Consider the following 20303-nt stretch of genomic DNA (forward strand, 5'->3'; position numbering starts at 1 on the left):
AATATTAACAAATACATGATATATAGCCGCATGCTGTACATGCTAACAGCATGAATAAACTCAAGTAATTGAGCAAATTCTAGTGATTAACAAAATATGTGCATTTTTACACTAAACAAATGATATCCATGAAATAATTTAGGTAACGGGACAGTATTTTCAAAACGACGCTCCCAGTGGTCATTACAATCTCATCAAATATGTAAAAAAGAAAATGAGAGAACTTACCTTTGCTCTTCCCATGGCCTTCAAAAGATGCAACTTCCCGTTGAAAAACTGATTTATGCATGGAAATTCCCCAGTTTTTCAGAGTATATTTTTAAGTAAATGTATTTGAAGCAAATATGTTATATGGAGTTACACAACAATGCAAAATATATATTTTTAAAGATTTTAATCATTATATTTTATGGTGAAGAGACTGGAAACAAGCAATAAACACTATATTTCAGTGTTTAAGGTAGTTTTTATCAATCTTTTAAATGTAACGGCTTGCAGTTAGAATAGTATGTAGGACACTTTGCTTAATAATAAAATGTATTTTTGAAATGGTTTCTAAGCATATTTATACATATTATGTCCTGGGGACAGAATTGACACTCATTCGGTGGAATTGCCCATTTACTGTAAATAATTTTTTGTTTGTTTTTAAATCAATTTATTAGTGGTCAAAACCATTTTTTATTATTATTTTTTTTTTCTAGAGAAAGCAGTGTATTGTCTTGTAGAACATCTTTCTCTAAAGGTTTTGAAAATTGAACAATTTATCTTTTAAAAATCTTGTCGTTTGTTACTGTACTGTGTTATTTGAGGTATTTTGGTTAGCTCTTTACATTTTTGACGCTGAAGTATGAAGTCTTGCCCACAAAGACGTGCAGTTTTTAATTCAAGTCATTTTCGTGACCAAAATCACATTATGGAAAAACTGATTGACCTGTTGAATATTTTGGGTGATACCAGCTAAGATAAATGGAAGTGCCGTGGGATTTGCGCTGTCAATGGTTTGATTTGATTTGATTTGTTGTGGACGCTACACCCACTTGTCCCCGAGTGTGGGAAAGCTAATCCTGACTGGGACTCATGGCTTTGTAATGCTAATGAGCTCCTATAAATAGAGGAGTGAGACCCTCATTCTCAACACAACCGACTCGCTCTCCTCGGAGAAACATCGCTGAAAGAATGGCTCCAACTTACACTACTGACTACTCCACACTTTCCAACAAAGATAAGCATAAAGTAAGTATCCTATACTTCATGCGTGACTTTAATCTTCTCATGAATTCTGTCATGCATTTTAAATCCATCGAATCAAATTCCTAACCGCTTCTTTTTTTCCTCATCAGTTGAGAAAACCTGCCGTGGAGAAAATGCGCCGAGATCGCATCAACAACTGCATCGAGCAGCTCAAAACCATGCTGGAGAAAGAGTTCCACCAGCAGGACCCAAACACCAAGCTGGAGAAAGCCGACATTCTGGAGATGACCGTGGTCTTCCTGAAACAGCAGCTGCAGCCCAAGTCCTCAGCTCCACAGAAAACTCACTTTGACGGCTATTCCCAGTGCTGGAGGGAGACCATGAACTATCTGTCTGTCAACTCCAAGACGGACGGCGTTCGTCAACATCTGAACCGCTGCCAGGAAGCCCAGAGATCAGCTAAAGATGTCAGTCTCCTGTCTCCAGTCTCCTATCAGAGCAGCAAGGTCATCGTGAAGCAGGAACCGTGTGCTCACACACCTCTCTGGAGACCTTGGTAGACACTCAAAGACTTTATTACTGAAACTAGATGGTGGTTTTACCATCTCTTATGTTGTAGGAGATTTGTCCTTTATATTTAATGCACATTTGTTTTGAAAATGTATTTGTATGCCGTGGAGGGAAATGTGTTTTCACAATGTGAAATGATAATCTTCTGCAAATGTTGTGATCAGAAGAGGTTGTTTGTAATGCCTCTATGGTTTTCCTCATGGATGGACATTAAGTTTAATACTTAAGTTATCTTCACAATGAAGAGTCGAGGGATGTGTGTCTGACTCCTGTGGAGTTCAAGTATTTATTTGCGATGTTTGCTCAATGCGTCAGTGCATGTTGTTGTTTCTTCTTTAGAAGAATGTGAACTTTCACATGTTGATAATATATGATGTCATATTAAATTATGTGAACATATTGTCACAAAACAATAAACCCTATTTTAATACGATCTTATTCTTGATTGGCTTTTATACACAAACGCTTTTAAACAAATCCAAACCATCATCAGCGTAGTCAAACAGGTTGCATGTTTAGCCAATGGTAATTCATTCACACTAATTTCAGTGTTGACAAATATAACAAACTCGCAACAAAAAGATCATTTCATTTAAATTATTTGAATTATTTCACATAAATAATGTTGTGATGCTAACAATATATCATGTTTTAAAGATAAACTTAATGTTCTTCATTTAAAATTGAGTAAAAGTATAACCAAAGCATTTCAATTTAAGATTCACCCAAGTTTACTTCTATACCTCTTTCTACAACTTGCATTGTTTCAAAGTAGCTGCACAGAAAACACAACAAGCATACAATAAATATAGATATAGCATTAATAATGAAAATAAAAATTGTATATACATATTAAATCAGTGCAACACTATTGTCCTCCAAAATATACTTTTTGAAATGTCTTCAGTGCCATGTGAATTGTACACATTGAAGTGAGCTTGGGTATAGGATAGCAGCATGACTCTAGAGTTCTGAGTGTGAGAAAGTACGCAGGACCATAATGCCTCTGTTTGTCCTATAAAACCCTTGATAATAGGCACTGTGTGCTGTCAGCTCTGGTTTCATCTGACAGCTGCTGGGGCTGGACGGCCTGATGGGGTGGAGGCCACGTTGCTCGTGTGGGGCCGGCTTCTCCCAGGATTTCCCACACTCGTGTGTCGGGCTCCAGTTTCAGATCAGACATTAAGGAAGTGTGCCGTGCTAAATCATCCATTAGGTATGGTAGTGTGAACCCTGACCCCTCCCTTCGATTGCCCCTAATTCACATGTGAGACCCCTGGGAAACGGTTATTCGCTTGTTGTTTGAGTCAACTTGTTGCAGGCTTGAATTGATCTATTGACACTGATCATGTGATGCTGAAAGTCCCTGAGTCTTTAGAAATGTTTTGTCACACTTGTCTTTGGCATCATAACCATTATTATTCTTCATAAAATGTATTTAAAAGTTCTATACAATGTTGATATAACTATATTTATATACATATTAATGTGTTAAACAAGGCCATATAAAATAAAAACAAAGGTACAAAAAAACAGATATATAATCTTATGTATATTATTTCTATGTATAATATTTATATAATATAATTTAATGTTAAACCAATAAATGTCTTAATATGTTTTTACTGAGGTTCAGATCTTTTGCACATTTAAAAGCAATTTTCCTTTATCAGTTTGCTTATTTTAAGTGTTTTTCTTTGTCTAAGTATACTCTTAAAAATAAAAGTGCTTCACGATGCCATAGAAGAACCTTTTTTGTCCAAATGGTTCCATAAAGAACCGTTAACCGTTCTTTGTGGTGAAAAAAGGTTCTTCATATCATAAAAAGTTAAGAAAGAGATGGTTCTTTAAAGAACCTTTGACTAAATGTTTCTTTGTGGAGCCAAAAATGGTTCTTCTATGGCATCGCTGTGAAGAACCTTTTAAACACCTTTATATTATGCTGTTTTTTTAATCATTTTTGTTTTTGCAAATGCTTTGGTAATGCAAATCCATTGTAGTTTATCTAAATCACATTTCTGAAAAAGGGTGGTATTTGTTTTTTGTAAAAAAACTACGAAAAATCTTTGTGTGAAAACAAAAACATGTTTATCTTGAATAAATGTAAATGTCTGTTTTCAACAAGGGTTAAACAGAGATATTTCATGAGATTTGATTGGCCTGAATGTATTTAAAGATGCTTCTGACACACTTTCCATGCTGCATTCAGTAAAGGTTAGACGCATTTTTACAACATTAGAGGGCAAATACAGTAGACGTCATGTGCCTGGTGAATTTACAGCACTGGGAAGCCTTTGGTCTCTGAGGAGGTGTTATCAGGAGACGGCACACCTCTAGTGCACACACACACGCATGTTGGGTTTCCATGTTTTATGGGGACATTCCATAGATGCAATGGTTTTTATACTGTACAAACTGTATATGATATGATATTCCCTACCCCTAACCCTACCCCTAAACCTAACAATCACACAAAACTGTCTGCTCTTTTAGATTTTCAAAAAAGTTAATTCTGTATGATTTATAAGCTTGTTTCCTCATGGGGACCAAAAAATGTCCCCACAAAGACAAGGATTTTGGATATTGCCATCTTTTTGGGGACATTTTGTCCCCATACCGTAGGGTTTACCCTTCCCACACACGCACACACACACACACACACACACACACACATTTAATGGCTGTTATATCTCCTTACAGGATTCCCCCTCCTCTCCAGGTCCAAGCCACTGATGTTATCTGATGTCACAGACGATCTTCTGATTGGCCCGTGAGTGTGGGAAAGCATCAGATGCATCAGACCCATGCTGGTCGACACAAAGGCATTGTAAAGAGAACATCTCTGTGTGTCATCGTTGCAAACTGTAACATGAGGTTGGTACTGTATGAAGCAGCCTTTCATTAAATAGCAATTGTCATAAAATAATGAGGTGACAAACAGTGACCACCCAAAAGTATTTTAATGATAGAAAAAGCATCAGTTACATTATAGTTCATGGTTTGCACCTTAAAAACGTCTAAAATTAGAGGTCACTAACTTTGAAATTGTTTCCTAAAACTTCAAAATCTTTGCAAAATCGTGTTCAGGCGTTTGTAAACATAACTGATTGTGAATATTATAGAATAATAACAGAATAAAATAATAGAAATTACTGTGAAAATGAATGTCACTAAAACATTTCCAGGATTAAATAATATTCAGTATAGGGGGCAATTCTCACTGTTAACTAGTTATTATTAGCATGCCTATTATTGGCATATTGGCTGTCTATAAGCACTTATAAAGCACATATTCTGCATGACCATACTCTACATCCCTAATCCTACCCAATACCTAAACCTAACAACTACCTTACTAACTATTAATAAGCAATAAATGAAGAGTTTATTGAGGAAAAAGTCGTAGTTAATGGTTTGTTAATAGCGAGAATTGCCCCCTATACTGAAGTGTGACCAATTAGCCTACACGACTCACAAACTTTTGACTTTTCTACATGCATTTAATTTGGGCATATTAAGAGTATTATATATTTTTACTGTTGTCAGAAGTAAGATTAAAAGTAATAAATTAGAAGCTATGGTCAGTTGGTCATTTTTCGTTGCATCATCACCATAATTTATCAAAAGTTATGTATAAATGATAAATGAATTCAAAGGATTTTTAGTAATGAATTGCTTTTATTTTGCAATGTTAGACACACGGTGTCCACATACCTTCAGTGCCATCACAAGAACAAACATTGTTTTTCTGTAACCCTTACAAAGGGCTAAACCAAATCATACATCCAATAAGATTATACACAAAGCTCAGATTCTGAGCAAAACCATTGTTTCTAACTGAAACATGAGTATCGGAAGACACCTGAACTCAGACGTCATACTATCACAGCAAATACATTTGCAAAGACAATCTTATTAAAAATAAAACTGTTTCAAACTTCAATATGAAGCAATCGAACACATGCTCAAAATGAACATGATAATGGAAATGTATATCTCCTACAACATAAGAGATGGTACCACCATCTAGTTTCAGTAATAAAGTCTTTGAGTGTCTACCAAGGTCTCCAGAGAGGTGTGTGAGCACACGGTTCCTGCTTCACGATGACCTTGCTGCTCTGATAGGAGACTGGAGACAGGAGACTGACATCTTTAGCTGATCTCTGGGCTTCCTGGCAGCGGTTCAGATGTTGACGAACGCCGTCCGTCTTGGAGTTGACAGACAGATAGTTCATGGTCTCCCTCCAGCACTGGGAATAGCCGTCAAAGTGAGTTTTCTGTGGAGCTGAGGTCTTGGGCTGCAGCTGCTGTTTCAGGAAGACCACGGTCATCTCCAGAATGTCGGCTTTCTCCAGCTTGGTGTTTGGGTCCTGCTGGTGGAACTCTTTCTCCAGCATGGTTTTGAGCTGCTCGATGCAGTTGTTGATGCGATCTCGGCGCATTTTCTCCACGGCAGGTTTTCTCATCTGATGAGGAAAAAAAGATGCGGTTAGGAATTTGTTTCGTTGGATTTAAAATGCATGACAGAATTCATGAGAAGATTAAAGTCACGCATGAAGTATAGGATACTTACTTTATGCTTATCTTTGTTGGAAAGTGTGGAGTAGTCAGTAGTGTAAGTTGGAGCCATTCTTTCAGCGATGTTTCTCCGAGGAGAGCGAGTCGGTTGTGTTGAGAATGAGGGTCTCACTCCTCTATTTATAGGAGCTCATTAGCATTACAAAGCCATGAGTCCCAGTCAGGATTAGCTTTCCCACACTCGGAGGCCAGTGGGTGTAGCGTCCCTGACAATAGAAGAGGCATCAATTATTTCATGGTAAACTGGCCTCAGGGCTCCCACACAGGCAATGGTCTGAGCATACTGAACACAAGCAGGTTGTTATTCTTTATTACCTGGGAACCTCACCTCTCGCTGATAAGACTTCTGCAGATGGGTGCCGCGGACACGTGATAATTTCCCAAGAGATGCTGAAGACAGAGATAAGACATTACACACCTTATCAGGCAAAGACAGATTCAGTACAGCAGCTGGCTTAAAGGACAATAAAAGAGTCATTTCGACGAACCAAAAAGCTGATGAACAAATTGAAAGGTGTAAATGATAAAGCTTTTGATTACTTCAAAACTTCACCTTGATACCTATTGCAATGGGAAAAAGAGTATTCTCTGAACGTTTTTTTAGTTATCCAAAACAATCTTGCAGTAACATTAAAAGAGCATCGTCAAAACAATTATGCATTAAATGTTCTAAAACATTGGTTTAAAAGTGCAAGTTTTTTATATTCTTAGTGGAATGTTTAAAACATTTAAATGTTTTTATAACTATGTTTGTAAATAAATAAATGTGAACATTATTGTATACAAATGTAGGTTGATTTTTTCTATTATTTTATTTTATTTTACATTTTGTTTTATTTTATTTTTATTTTATTTGACCTTTTAAGACAGCATATTTTTCCCTTCCATATAAAATAACATATTAAATCTAAAATACTTTAACAAATATTTCAATCTCGTTCACTTTGAACCGTATTCGCTGCGAATGTCAATTAAGCACAATTATCCCGTGCTCTCAACGATGGCACACTTCTATTGTTAGCGGCCCCTCCCGTCCTCACAGAGTTTTGGGTAATAAATGGACAGCCAGTGTGGGAAAGTCGGGCTGGATCCTGCTCACACGTTCAATACAAGTCAATAGAGCCGAGCCCCTCCTCTATCTCTCCGCAAACAGCCTTTGAACCTGCTGCTCAGATCAGAGACGCCGACGGCCTGAAAGACACGTGTGTTCTCGCATCACCTGCCCCAGCGCCCTCCCTTCCCTTCTCTTCTTCACCATCATTAAAAGAGCATGTGCCCCAACATCTGCACCGACATCTCACATGAAGAGCTTGAACATGGCCTTACATAAAAAGTGGACTAGTCTCAAGTAATATTGAAATAGTACACTTACAATTATACTATTAACTACATAAAGTATGAAATAAAAACAGAAACCTATTTTTCTAAAGGGTACTCACTTTATACACCATTTCTGCATTTGTACGGCATCTCATCTAAACTTACGCAAAACTATTTGTGAGCAATCTTCTAACTGGACACCAGATGTCTTTTGGAGGGAAACTCGCTCTTTCTTTGGCCTCTTTGACCACTTCGAGACTCTCTTCCAAACCGTGAGTCATGCTGACAGATGACGCTGATAGTTTCAGAATGAGAAGCCGACATTCCTCCATACACCCTCTCATCATTCAGACGAATAATAGACACACACAAACAGTGGTTGTGTCGGTGTGTCCAGCTGCATGTCTCTCCAGTGTGGAATGTGTGAGAGCTCTGGTGTGTCTCTGCTTCCCACACTTCAGTCCCATTCAGAGAGAGAGAGAGAGGCGTCCCTCCCTGCTGCCGCTGATCCGTGCAGCGTGCCTCATTATTCTCCACTCTCAATAGACCATCTGGTCTTCTGCTTGTACACACAAAGCTTCCCTCTCTCCCACACACACCTCAAAGCTGCAGGTACACACTCCTGGGGATTCATTGATCTCAATCCCGCCACCACAAACAAACACGGAGTCGTGTGGATGAAACGCGTCCGTGCATGCCGCAGTCTCTCAAACTAAATCTCACAATGATTCATCGGAGACATTTCAAATGTTGTGGAGCACCACCACAGAGAGACATCGACAATCGATTTCTGTAAACCGAAAAGGGCACCGGGTATCACCCAATGTCACGTACTGGCTCTTTTCAAAGGTCTGAGCGCTGAATGCCAACGCACATGACACTGGAATGTCTCATCGAGACCCAGATTCCAGCGAGGGGAGGTCAGGGGCTTCCCAGGTCCAGTTTTTATGAAGAGGGGGACACTTCACACTGGGCGCACAGTGCTGAGCATCTGCTTCGCTCGCTGTGTGTGCGCGTGAGAGAGAAACAAGAGCCGGACGAGGGGGCGCCCACATTCAAAGGCCCTTTTTGCAGAGTGGGATGGAACGTATTGTGGCTTTAGCGGTCACTTTTGGCGGGAGATGAGAATTGGTGTGGGAGCGGAATTTGGGGTTAACCAAACGGCATCACCTTTGAAACGCCTCCGAATAAACACAAATCTGCGCATCTCCTGCATTTAAGAATATTATTTTCATATTGCACCAATTCAAGTGTTGTTTTGTGATTTGTTTTTCATTCATAACGCACAGGTAGAAGTAAACGGAAGAAGAAACATCGTTTTACAACAGGCCAGATCAATGCTCATTCATTGATGCCGGTGTGCCATACGTCAACATCGCCACAAATTGCTTTGAAATAATAATGTAGTTACCCAAAACGTTTTTTAACCGAGCCAAGTGAACTGTGCATGAACCTCGCATGTCAAAAGCACTACAAAATGCCTGTCAGCGGCGGGCTTTGCTCAGCACACTTTCCCGCGCGCAGGAGCCAGCTGCGCCTTTGAGCTCTTTCTAGTCTAATCCTGGAGTCTGTGTTGTCCCAACTTTCCCACAGCAGAACTTCAATGGGGGCCAATAGAAGTGTGCCGCACTCCCCACAGCATTAGTAATGGTCTCTGAATGAGGCGGCAGGTCCCCCTGTGGACACACGGAACAATGCTTAACAGAATCTTTCAGCCTAAAGGCCACTTAATTGTTCTGAAATGCTGCTGCTTGATCTTAAAATTGAGATGAGCAAGCATGTTGATGGAATAAATTCCAATTTTTTCTAGAGCACAATTTTCACAACTTGAAAACATTTTAGCACGAAGATTAAAAAGTAGAAATGATACAAAACAGGAACATTGCATGGTATTAAATATGCTTAACATTATTCATAACCAAAATCACAACTAAACTTTTCCTGTATTGAACCTTGAGCCACTGCCTCAAAGTAACTGTAAAATTAAATTAATTATAATACAATTATACACTTTTATAAAAAATGATTTTACAGTCTAAACTAATACTTTATTCATAATATTTATAACCAAGATAAATATTCCCAATATGCACAATTGCATTATAACATTTAAAGTAATTAAATTACATTAAAATAGGCTAGTAAACATTTGATCATTGGTGATTTTTTAAATTTGGGAAACTATTATCTATGGTCTAGAGAATTTGAGCGGGAAATCCTTTAAAATTCCGATAATCTCTTTTGACCCCTATCGATCATGTATTTTCCCGCCGGAATAGTCACGCAGGCTGTCAAAGGCTCGTGGACACCCGCAATTTCACGCTTCCCATTTACTGCGTGCGTACACGCACACGCTCCACCTGTTTGAGCGCGCACCTCTTTTGTTTTCCGGCAAAGTCACTCAAAAGGGGATCAGGCTAATTTAAAGTTTTCCCATTGAACCTCGAGCCGCTGTCTGATTGGCTCAAAGTGTGGGAACCAGAAGACGCGCGCAATCCGGGTGTATTTAACGCCACAGTTTGTCAAGAGAGACAGAAGCGCACACTACCGAACTTTAGTCAAAATGGCTCCTACTATTTACAAAGTGACTGAGACAGGAACTAAACGAACGAATGTAAGTATTTACCTTTGCCAAACTGTATTATAAGTCTAAACAAATGCTTTCCATGAGAGCGTTTCACTGAACGAAATTCTTACGAAAAACTTTTTTCCAGATGAGAAAACCAGTGGTGGAGAAGATGCGCAGAGATCGCATCAACAGATGCATCGAACAACTTAAAGTCCTTCTCAAGACGGAGATTAACGCCAGCCAGCCGTGTGGTAAACTGGAGAAGGCTGATATCTTGGAGATGGCTGTCATTCACCTGAAGAAATCCATGAGGACAAACGAAAACGCACATGCGCAAAGTTACGCGGACGGGTTATCCAGGTGTATACAGGAGACGGCACGATTTCTGTCCGTTCACAACCAGCTCCAGACAACCAAATTCGCTTTAATGGGACACTTCAACAGCACCGTGCAACCCAAAGCGAGCGAAAAAGTTGTCTGCGCGTCTGCGCCCAAGGACAGCTGTCAAGCCGTTTCCAAACGCGCAGGAGAGCACGCGCTTTGGAGACCCTGGTGATCCGGTGGCGACTTTATAAAGACACATAGAGAATGATTGTATTCTCTATTTGAGTAGAACATATTGTTTGTTTAATATATGTTAAAGTAGACAGCATCTGTCCAGACGCATAGAATGTACCAGTCTACCCCATGTCTGCATCTGAGAGCAATACAGTATCTAATGCTTTACTTCACGTGTGTGAAGATGAATATTGTTTACATATGGTAAAAACGAGAACTGTGTCACCTCTGTATGTTTTTGTTAAAATGAGGACTGTGTCACCTCTTTATGTTTTTGTTAAACATCTTTTTATAAAAGATTTCTAAATGATCTATCATATTGATAGAATGTAAAACTGTGTTGTTGTTTAAAGCAATAAACTAAAATTACTATATTTCTGGTTTTCCGTTTATTTCTTGAACTGATCATGAGGTCATAATTACAACAAAATCGCATTCTAGTTTATTCATTTTTAATACAGATTTAATACAGAAACCCTTTAAAGTTGAAGTTAAAATCTCTAGTGACTTAATAGCTTCGACTGTCTAATGTTTTCAGTTCTTCCACACTACAAATAAAATATATATGGCACTCTGTTGCCTTAATTAAGTATTGAAGCAACCCTAACAGGTTTGATACTACATTCTCAGTAGTGAAAACTCATCAATGAAGGAGTCCTTAGAAATCAAATATATAAACTCAAAGATCACAATTTAAATACCAATGCATTCCAATGCAAATGATTGCTTCTAATAAAAGATGCTGCCTTTTTCAGATTCTTTAGGTCAAAAGATGTTTGCCAAGAGGCTGGTAGACTGCATGCTTCATTCAGCAGCATAAAAGATCATTATTCACACTTGAATCATGAAGTACAGACATAACAAAGCTTTGACGTGCATGGGACAGGGGACTGACAGCGTTCTCAGGCCGTCACACAGACCCTGTTGATTTTATGATGTGTTAGGAAGTGTGCCTCTGTGGCCATATCATAAAGTGTCTGTCTGAAGTGTGCCACACTCACATGCTGGACTGACTTTGATCGGACTCAAATAAAACCAAACAAAATGTGTTACTGTGGGAGCCGGGAACCAGAGGTGGCTACACACAAGTAAAATAACCAGTAGCTGGCTACACAGATAAAGAGGCAAACAACTTCTGTGTGTAAATGCAACATCACTACAAGAGATGATGATCTGTCACAATACAGTTAAGGTTCTTAAATAATGCTTCTCATGGGAACTTCAGGTCAGGTGTGAAAAAGTGTGTCCAACGCAACTCAATGTCCAAATTATACAATTTGAGCTATAAAAAGTGTCATTTTGGGAATTGTACACTTCCCCTCACCTCACTTTAATATTTTTGTTAGTCTTGATGTGACAGAGACAAAGCAAAAGTTTTAAAAACTCGGTTTTGTTTCCAAGAAGTAGTCCTTTATTAATAGTGCACAATATTGGGGCATTATCTTAAATGATATTTTGACTTAAATGCGTACACTTAAATGTTGCAATAGTTTTGTGGACTAATACAAGTAGTGCAACATTTTGTTAACAAAAATAAATGTGATTTTCTTAGCATACCTGAACTCCAAAGTATCCTAGGGATCTCAATGAATTTGGTTGAGAGAATGTCCAGGGCTGTAATCTTGGCAAAGAACAGATTCTTTTTAAGATAAAATACAAGATATTAGTTTGATACGTCTTTTTTCATTTCCAATTTTTTTCTGCTTTTGTAATTTTGATGAGATATGTGATGTGTCCAAACCTTTGATGCATAGGCAAGTTTAAGCAGGCTGTAAATCTAATTTTAAAAACAGGCATTTGGCATCTTTGAATTCTTTTTTTGTTATTTAAGTGTTATTTACTATTTATGTAAATTACTCGAAAACAGAGAATCAATAAAACACGGATAGAAAATGAAAGATGTTGTGGCAACAATGTCCTGCTAAAAATCTGAAAAAGATCCAAATGTTGCAGATTGCATTTCATATTTAAGCCTCGCAAGGTCTTATTTCTAAAATATTATGTTTCGCAAATGAAAATGTTCTCAACACCATCCCTTTATTTAGGCACATAAAACTGTTAGATTGCACTGTCAGTGATACATACTGTGACCAGATACGGCTGTTTTCAATACATTGATAACATGTTCAACCATATCTGACCTGTCAGCATCCTGTCATAATCAAAAAGTAGACATCATTTTCTCAAAACAGAAGAATCATTCTTCTATTTACATCTACTGTAATTAATGTATTTGCAAAACATTTTAGAAAGCTACGGATTAAATTAGGACGGCACACATAATCCAAAAACTAGAAACGGTCCATTGTTTCGACCGCTCACAGGTGTAACAGAAACACATCGATGGCTGCAGTGATTCCTCACTCCTATTCCAGAATATAAAAAGATAGATCCCTATTTACTTTTATCGTACTTTTTGAAAGCATATGTTTAATATACTGTATTAAAGAGCAGAAAAAGTTCAGTGCATCTGCATGTGTGATCTCCATCACCTCCAGTGGCTGTTCTGATGTTCAGTCCAGTTAATATATTCACATTCACATATTTATGGTTTCCATAGAACCATGTCATGTTTTGAAACACCAGTAGGGGCAGTCTTCAGTCTGACAGTTTTAGGACACAGGTCAGCTCTTCAGTCACGCTTCAAATTTGAGTCTCTCAGGCAAGATGGGAAGAGGATTAAGAATCCACGAGTATTTGATTGCTTTAGAAGTCATGATAACGGATTTGGAGAAGGAACATCTGGGTCAGCGACACTCGCTCTTAACCCATGTAGGCGTATTTCCATTCAGTAAGAGGAACATGGGTCTGCTTAACAACCTGTGGAGACGTCCACCGGAGGACGTAGTGCGGTCCACCGGGCTTGTCGTTGGTGCCTGACAAGAGATTTTATTATTTTATTTTATACTCATAACATTTCATTCATACATCCAGATGGTTTAAAACCAGAAATGTAACATTTAATAGTTATTTTTTTAACCTGGGATGTTCCTTTAAACCAGGCAATGATGTTTGACTTTACCTGATGCTCTGGCACCACCAAATGGCTGCTGTGCCACAATGGATCCTGTAGATTTGTCATTGACGTAATAGTTTCCAGCTGCGTTTCTCAAAGCCTTCGCTGCCTCATCAATAACAGCCCTGAAAGACACACAAACACACACAGTGAAAAACACCTGGAACACCAAAATATTTCCTGTTCAATAACTGATCTGCTTTGTATTTTACGTTGTGTGTAAGAGAAAATGTTACTACACTCACTTATCTTGAGCAAAGACAGCTCCTGTTAGGGCGTAAGGAGATGTGTTGTCTATTAAGTGTAGGACCTTCTTGTAGTCATTTTCAGGGTAAACGTAAACCGTCAGGACGGGCCCAAAGATCTCCTGCAGAAGCAAAAAGCAGATAAACAGATTCTGGCCCTTTTTGGTTGTTTAAGAAATTAAAACATGGAAGAAAAGTTAACAGTAATGCACTTTGATATTTGATAAGTAGTCAAAGAAAAAGGGTTCTCTTAAATATTTGCATCACTCATCCGGGCAGTACCAGGGTAAGACTGTCTATTTCTGAGAATAAGTGTTTAATAGAAGAGATCTGTTTATCTAAACAAAACCCAAGTCCACCCTTTCACTGTCCTGTGAGTGTGCGCAAACCAAACCTTTGTGCTTTTACTGATCGAAACATTTTTGAAAATATTTATACCTCGTTCATGATTTTCTCCTGCGGGTTGGTGGTTTCAATGATGGTGGGTTCCACAAAATATCCTTTCGAATCGTCACAGTTTCCTCCAGCAATGATCTTCAGATGCGGCGAGGATTTGGCGTGTTCCAGCCATCCTTTAATTCTAGCGAAAGCCTTGAGAATGAAAGAGCTGTGTTCTCTTACCTTCATTAAAAGTGATGATTTTTTGGTAGTGTTTTTGTTGTTAGATAATGTTGTTTGTCTATACCTTGTCATCAATAACTGCAGAGAAGAACGTGCTGAAATCTTCAACTGGCTGTGGAGTAAAACAGCAGAAAATTTAGATGGATGGAGAACACTTTGTGTCACGTGGACACTTTAATAAAAAGCTCAAACTCTCTCTCTTACGTTTCCCAGTTTGATCTGTTTGTGCAAAGTCAGAAGTTGCTGTTTGATCTGCGGCCACAGCGAGTCTGGCACGTACATCCTGGAGCACGCCGAACACTTCTGTCCTCCGTACTCAAACACAGAGCGGATGGTGCCAGTCACAACGCTCCCGATATCTGCAGACTTGTGCACGAAGTGGAAGTTCTTCCCACCACATTCTAAAACATGAAATACAAGCAAATTATGTGTATGGATTCAACAAGTTTAGCAAAATGTTGGGAAATTAGAAGACAAGCAAAACTGTGACAATAGCGTGTTAAGGTTGGTTAGCATGGCATTGCTATGTGGTTGCTATGGTGTTGCTTCGCTGCTTCGTGGTTGCTAGGGAACTGCTACAGTTTATAAACTGCTAACTCTACACATGAGCAACAGTCCTGGTGATTCTCGTCTTAGCAGACGTTACTTGCTATATTTTAGTAACTGGCCTTGATCCAAACAGAACACACACCTCCGGCAACACGAGGGAAGTTCCTGTAAATGTCCAGATTCTGAGCCACCTGCTTCCACAACCGCTTAAACGTTCTGGAGGTCAAAGAAAAACAAATACAACTTACATTTTTTAAGCATTTGGCAGACACTTTAATCCAAAGCGATTGAAGTGCATTCAAGGTACATTTGATTACTATGAGTGTTCCCTGAGATATGATTGAACAAATCCAACATCTTGGACGCAAAAACTTTAAAGTCCCCGTGAACCAAAAGTTGCGATCGTTTTTACTTCCGTATTCTGACACATTTCCGAGTGAAAAGGAATTTCAAATGATAAAATGAGTGGGCGTGGCTTGCGTTTTTCACTGCAATTTGATTGGATGTGTAAAAACAGCTGTTCTATTGATTTTGAAATTAAACTGGCAGCAGACTGACAGTTGAAGGGGAGGAGTTAACGGATGCCCCGGCCGAGCCATCTAATTTACGTCATTTCAGGGCGGAAGTGCATTTTCAGATTTTAACTGAAGATTATGAGGGTACATGAATTTTAAAAAGAAAATGACCCACATTGATAAGCTATTTACTGTAAACGTTGCAATATTTCATGAAAAAATAAGAATTGTCAGTTTTAATTTCACTGGGACTTTAAGTGTAATTTCTAGAAAAATATGACTGTCCATAACAAGGCTGCGAAACTAGCCTATAGAATTAAACGTTTCAGTCATTGACAGTTTCTAATGCATTGCATGTTAAAACATAAGGAAAGTCTTTTGCATCTTAGATTTTGTTTAAAATGTTTCAGATCCATGAGGTTTAAAGATTGGTGTGGAACTGTAAGGTCTGACAAACTTTAACCCAGACATGAGGTCAAACTGCAGATAAGAGTAACGTAATCACACGACACATGACCGTAAACACTCACGGGACGCTGCCTGTGAAGTTAATACCAGCCAGGTGTTCAGAGCTGGTGATAGCGTCTCCAAACACTGGACCATCGGCCGGGACGAACTGGATGATATTGGGTGGCAGTCCAGACTCTCTCAGGATCTTATAAACCGAGTAGCTGGCAGACATGGCCGTGTCACTGGGCTTCCACAACACCACGTTACCCTGGACGCACACACGCCACAACGTCAATATTATAAACTGTATCAAAATAAAAGCATGAGATTATAAATGCGTGATGTCTTGATGTCCAACCATGATGGCTGGAGTTCCAGCCAGATTTCCACCGATCGCTGTGAAGTTGAATGGTGCAACAGCGGCTACAAACCCCTACAAGAAAATAAGATTGTTAAAATGATAGGGAATTCAATCCAGACAAGTATATAAGTTTATAACATGTTATGTACCAGGTTGAATCTCATAAAAATGAAGTATATACAGTATATAAAATAATTCATTTATAAATGTCTATTTTAGGTGCATTTTTTACAAAAAAACAAACATTTTTTTCTCTTATGATAAGAAAAGGGCTAGTTTTTTGCTAAAGAAGGAAGTCATACAGGTTTTGAAATGTAAACGATGAAAACATTTTTTTATTTTAACATTTAATTATTTAAGCACCTTCTATTGGCATTTAGTAAATTTTTGTATTATGTATATAACATACAGTATGTATATGAATAAAAATAGGAAGCTTTATTGAAATCAAAGCTCATTAAATGTCAGTATAAAAAGTATTATCATGATGTATGTAGAATTGCATAAAATTTAATGGTCACTCAATTCATCTGCTTCCATTACAAACACAGACGATACCCCAGACCCCCCCATCCGTGAGGTAACCCACCCACCTCCAGTCCTCTGTACAGCATAGTGTTTGTACTTCCGTCGCTGTCTAAAGGCTGCTGGTGTTCCAGCTCGATGGCGTGTTTGGCGTTAAACCTGAAGAAGTCGATGAGTTCTGCAGCGGCATCAATCTCAGCCTGAATCACAGTCTTACCCTGACAAACACAGAGCAGTGATCTTACTACATACAGTCACGAAATCTATATTCATCTTGAGCTTCTGACATCTTCATAACGCACCTGTCCGATCATGGTCTTGGCCAGAACTTCTGCTCTCTTGGGTCCACTAATGATGTCGGCGGCTTTGAAGAAGATCTGCGCTCGATCCGCGACGGGTTTGAGGTCCCATTCTCTGCGTGCAGCCACGGAGGCTTCGATGGCTTTATTTATCAGCTCCTGAAGAAACCAAACGCATCAAACGATGAAGAAAGAACCCAAATAGTGATTGCGGGAGTTGGCGCATTGATTTTATGAGTTCATCGTGTACCTTATCAGCAAAGCAGAATTTGGAGACTTTGTGAGAGTGGTTGAAGGGCTTCGAAGAACAAACAAAGACAATATATATTAATATTTGGATGGATAGAAAGCTTTTTAACATGGATTATTGTATAACATTATGCAGCTTTTGATTGTTCGGTGGATTCTGTTAATATCTTCTTTTATGCATCATCCAACCTCAAAGAATTGTTGGCGAGTTCTCAAAGACACGGATCATGAAATCTCACAAGAAGATGAACTCACAGACAGCTGATATCTGATATCTTTGGTCCAAACTTCTTCATTTCCGACCACACATGGAATCTCCTCCGTCTTGCCCTTTAGCTCTTGTAATGCCTGAAGAACACCGTAAAACACAATAAAAATGCATCTAGATTGTTCAGGATACATGAAGCAGGGTGTGATTTACCTTCAGCAGGTCGGCTCTCTCTTCACTGCCCTCTTTAAACCCGAGGATGGGCTCATTCTTCACCTCCACAGCTGCACATGAAAAGGTCTTGAACCTGTAGAAAACAAAATTTGCTTGCTTGCTTTTACAGCTGGACTTTATCAATGAATGTATGTATTTGTTTTATATTCGGATGCTGTATGTTTGATACAAGGTACAGTAAGCTGGGTCGCTTCAAGTCAGTTTTAGACTCTGAATCAGTAACATATATGAAGTTAACTACACCGAGATGTGACCTGTTGTAAACCTATAACAGAATCACAAGATCTCTCTGTGTTTATTTCATCCAATCACACAGCTGCTATTTCACTGTCCCCAACAAAATGAGGTAATGCTGTCTGCAGCAGTTATAAAGGCCATGAACGTCTGACTGCTGAACTTCCAAAGTTTCTCAATAATCAATATCTCAAATGTTAAACAATATATAAATAATGCGAGACTATACTAAAAGTTGCAACCTGTGCAGAGAGACTGCCAGCTTTAAGTTATACAAAAGACTAAAAAGAATATTGGAAAATATTAAAGTAGTGCAAATATTATATAACATATACAATATTTACTTATATTTAATACTGTAACACTGAAAAGTATTAAGCAGAGGCAAACTACTCAAAGGACCTAATGGAGGTAAACCGATGCATGAAAGAAATGCAAAATTCCCAAAGGAATGCAAAGGTTGTGAAATGAGCCTTTTACAAGTGCACAAATGTAAACTTATTAAAATATAGACCGACTGTGACATGATAAGAGTAAAACATGATAAAATGTAGATTAGGGATGTAACGATTCATCGTGAGCCGGTTGAAAATCGATTATAATGTGTGACGATTCAAATCGGTTGAGGTGTGAACTGAATCGCAATACATTTTTTGAACAGCAGGCGCCGCCATGTTCACTGCAAACCTAAACGTGGACATGCTGATATTTCTTAAATGCAAAAAATAGCACAGACAGTATTAGTTTGTTTATATTAAAGATACTTTTTCTATTATTAATTTGTTTTAAAATTGCAGTTTAGTTTTGTTATTTGAAATTAAAAAAACATTATACAAAGAAACGTGAAGCATTTAAGAAATAATGCAATGGAAGTTGTTCATTTCTAATTTGTTTCAACTCATTTTGTAAAAAATAAATCGTGAGTAAATCGTGAATAAATCGCAAAGTGAGATCAGAATCGCATCGCATCGTGAGCTGAGTGAATCGTTACATCCCTAATGTAGATTTGAGTTCATACTAAAATCTTGGCAAAACTGATCAAAGTTTGAAAAACCTTTGACTTCTTTTCTGAAACACTAGAGGAGACACATGTGAGACTTAAGTCTTTGCTCAGAAGAAACACATGAGAAGCAAAACAAAACTGTCTTGGGAGAACAACTAAGATATACTTTGACTTTAAAAACTACTATAAAGACTGAAAGAACATGACACCTGTAATAACATGCATTTCTTTTGTAAACTGGCTCACCGTGTGCTTTATTCTTATGAAAAGACTGAAGTACAGTAAAAGCAAACTTGAGTAAACACATCTGACAGTGGCTGGACAAGTTTGTGCGCTTATTACAAAACACAAGCTGATCTGCCCTGTACATTTGCACGGCAAAGGGAAAAATCTAGCATTTAACATGCACATCACATATAAGGCATGAACCATGTATGATTCATATTCAATACACACATGTCACATAAGCTGTTTCAAAGTGAAAGTCATGTGTAAGTGCATGTGCAACGCACACACATACCCCTTCAGAGACTGACAGACGGCAGATCTCACTCGCAGCATGTTTAAAACTGGACACACCGGGGAAGAATGGAGTTTATATAAATACAATAAATATAAAATATCCCTCTTATGATGATCTACAAAGCCAGAGAGAGTTTCTGACACTCGTCTGTCGTCTCGTATCTTCCAAGATCACAAGGGGTATCACATGAATGGAGACGTGCCACTGAGTTTACAGGGGAAATTCTGCTGTAGAATTCTTAATTCTGCTGCCTTTTTTCAGCGATTAGATACTATATTTAGTATAAATACAACAAGTTTTAAGTATATACGAAAATAAAGTCAACGTATAGGTTTGCGTGTTTGTTATGTATATAATAAAAGGAATCCGTGTTAGGCGGCAACCTGCTGTGGAGAAGTGGAACAGGCCAGAGGGCGAGACTCTGACTGGCCAATCAGCTTCGGAGACGTTCCGCTCTCAGCCAATCACATGAGAGTCATGTT

The 20303-nt window shown here is 38.5% G+C and overlaps 4 protein-coding genes across 4 annotated transcripts; 2 read left to right on the forward strand and 2 right to left on the reverse strand.

Annotated features, from left to right (window-relative positions):
- Positions 1–1151: 1151 nt before the first annotated feature.
- LOC130571436 (transcription factor HES-5-like) lies at positions 1152–2183 on the forward strand. The gene is made up of 2 exons (XM_057362392.1): positions 1152–1236; positions 1344–2183. Exons 1-2 carry the CDS (start codon positions 1180–1182, stop codon positions 1752–1754), a joined length of 468 nt encoding a protein of 155 aa, XP_057218375.1. The 5' UTR covers positions 1152–1179; the 3' UTR covers positions 1755–2183.
- A 3260-nt stretch (positions 2184–5443) lies between these two features.
- her15.1 (hairy and enhancer of split-related 15, tandem duplicate 1) lies at positions 5444–6442 on the reverse strand. The gene is made up of 2 exons (XM_057362404.1): positions 6338–6442; positions 5444–6230 (listed from the first exon to the last, which is right to left on the reverse strand). Exons 1-2 carry the CDS (start codon positions 6392–6394, stop codon positions 5820–5822), a joined length of 468 nt encoding a protein of 155 aa, XP_057218387.1. The 5' UTR covers positions 6395–6442; the 3' UTR covers positions 5444–5819.
- Positions 6443–10200: 3758 nt separating this feature from the next.
- LOC130571548 (transcription factor HES-5-like) lies at positions 10201–11122 on the forward strand. Its single transcript, XM_057362604.1, has 2 exons — positions 10201–10276; positions 10377–11122. The coding sequence occupies exons 1-2, from the start codon at positions 10226–10228 to the stop codon at positions 10785–10787; spliced, it is 462 nt and encodes a 153-aa protein (XP_057218587.1). The 5' UTR covers positions 10201–10225; the 3' UTR covers positions 10788–11122.
- Positions 11123–12813: 1691 nt separating this feature from the next.
- On the reverse strand, positions 12814–19984 carry aldh4a1 (aldehyde dehydrogenase 4 family, member A1). The gene is made up of 15 exons (XM_057361920.1): positions 19819–19984; positions 18041–18134; positions 17875–17967; positions 17621–17668; positions 17374–17529; positions 17140–17289; positions 16544–16618; positions 16266–16453; positions 15363–15436; positions 14876–15072; positions 14736–14783; positions 14489–14641; positions 14051–14172; positions 13812–13930; positions 12814–13665 (listed from the first exon to the last, which is right to left on the reverse strand). Exons 1-15 carry the CDS (start codon positions 19857–19859, stop codon positions 13553–13555), a joined length of 1671 nt encoding a protein of 556 aa, XP_057217903.1. The 5' UTR covers positions 19860–19984; the 3' UTR covers positions 12814–13552.
- Between the last annotated feature and the right edge of the window lie 319 nt (positions 19985–20303).

This window comes from Triplophysa rosa, linkage group LG20 (assembly GCF_024868665.1).
Source record: "Triplophysa rosa linkage group LG20, Trosa_1v2, whole genome shotgun sequence".
Classification (NCBI taxonomy): Eukaryota; Metazoa; Chordata; class Actinopteri; order Cypriniformes; family Nemacheilidae; genus Triplophysa; species Triplophysa rosa.

What these genes read in the sequence shown, in the direction of transcription:
- her15.1 (XM_057362404.1), bottom strand. Translation starts at nt 6,394, where the DNA reads ATGGCTCCAACTTACACTACTGACTACTCCACACTTTCCAACAAAGAT. An exon ending in CCAACAAAGATAAGCATAAA is followed by an intron (nt 6,231 to 6,337) that starts GTAAGTATCCTA and finishes TTTCCTCATCAG; the next exon opens with ATGAGAAAACCTGCCGTGGA.
- LOC130571436 (XM_057362392.1), top strand. Translation starts at nt 1,180, where the DNA reads ATGGCTCCAACTTACACTACTGACTACTCCACACTTTCCAACAAAGAT. An exon ending in CCAACAAAGATAAGCATAAA is followed by an intron (nt 1,237 to 1,343) that starts GTAAGTATCCTA and finishes TTTCCTCATCAG; the next exon opens with TTGAGAAAACCTGCCGTGGA.
- aldh4a1 (XM_057361920.1), bottom strand. Translation starts at nt 19,859, where the DNA reads ATGCTGCGAGTGAGATCTGCCGTCTGTCAGTCTCTGAAGGG. An exon ending in TGCTGTACAGAGGACTGGAG is followed by an intron (nt 16,619 to 17,139) that starts GTGGGTGGGTTA and finishes ATTTTCTTGTAG; the next exon opens with GGGTTTGTAGCCGCTGTTGC. An exon ending in AGGAGAAAATCATGAACGAG is followed by an intron (nt 14,173 to 14,488) that starts GTATAAATATTT and finishes TTGCTTCTGCAG; the next exon opens with GAGATCTTTGGGCCCGTCCT.
- LOC130571548 (XM_057362604.1), top strand. Translation starts at nt 10,226, where the DNA reads ATGGCTCCTACTATTTACAAAGTGACTGAGACAGGAACTAAACGAACG. An exon ending in CAGGAACTAAACGAACGAAT is followed by an intron (nt 10,277 to 10,376) that starts GTAAGTATTTAC and finishes ACTTTTTTCCAG; the next exon opens with ATGAGAAAACCAGTGGTGGA.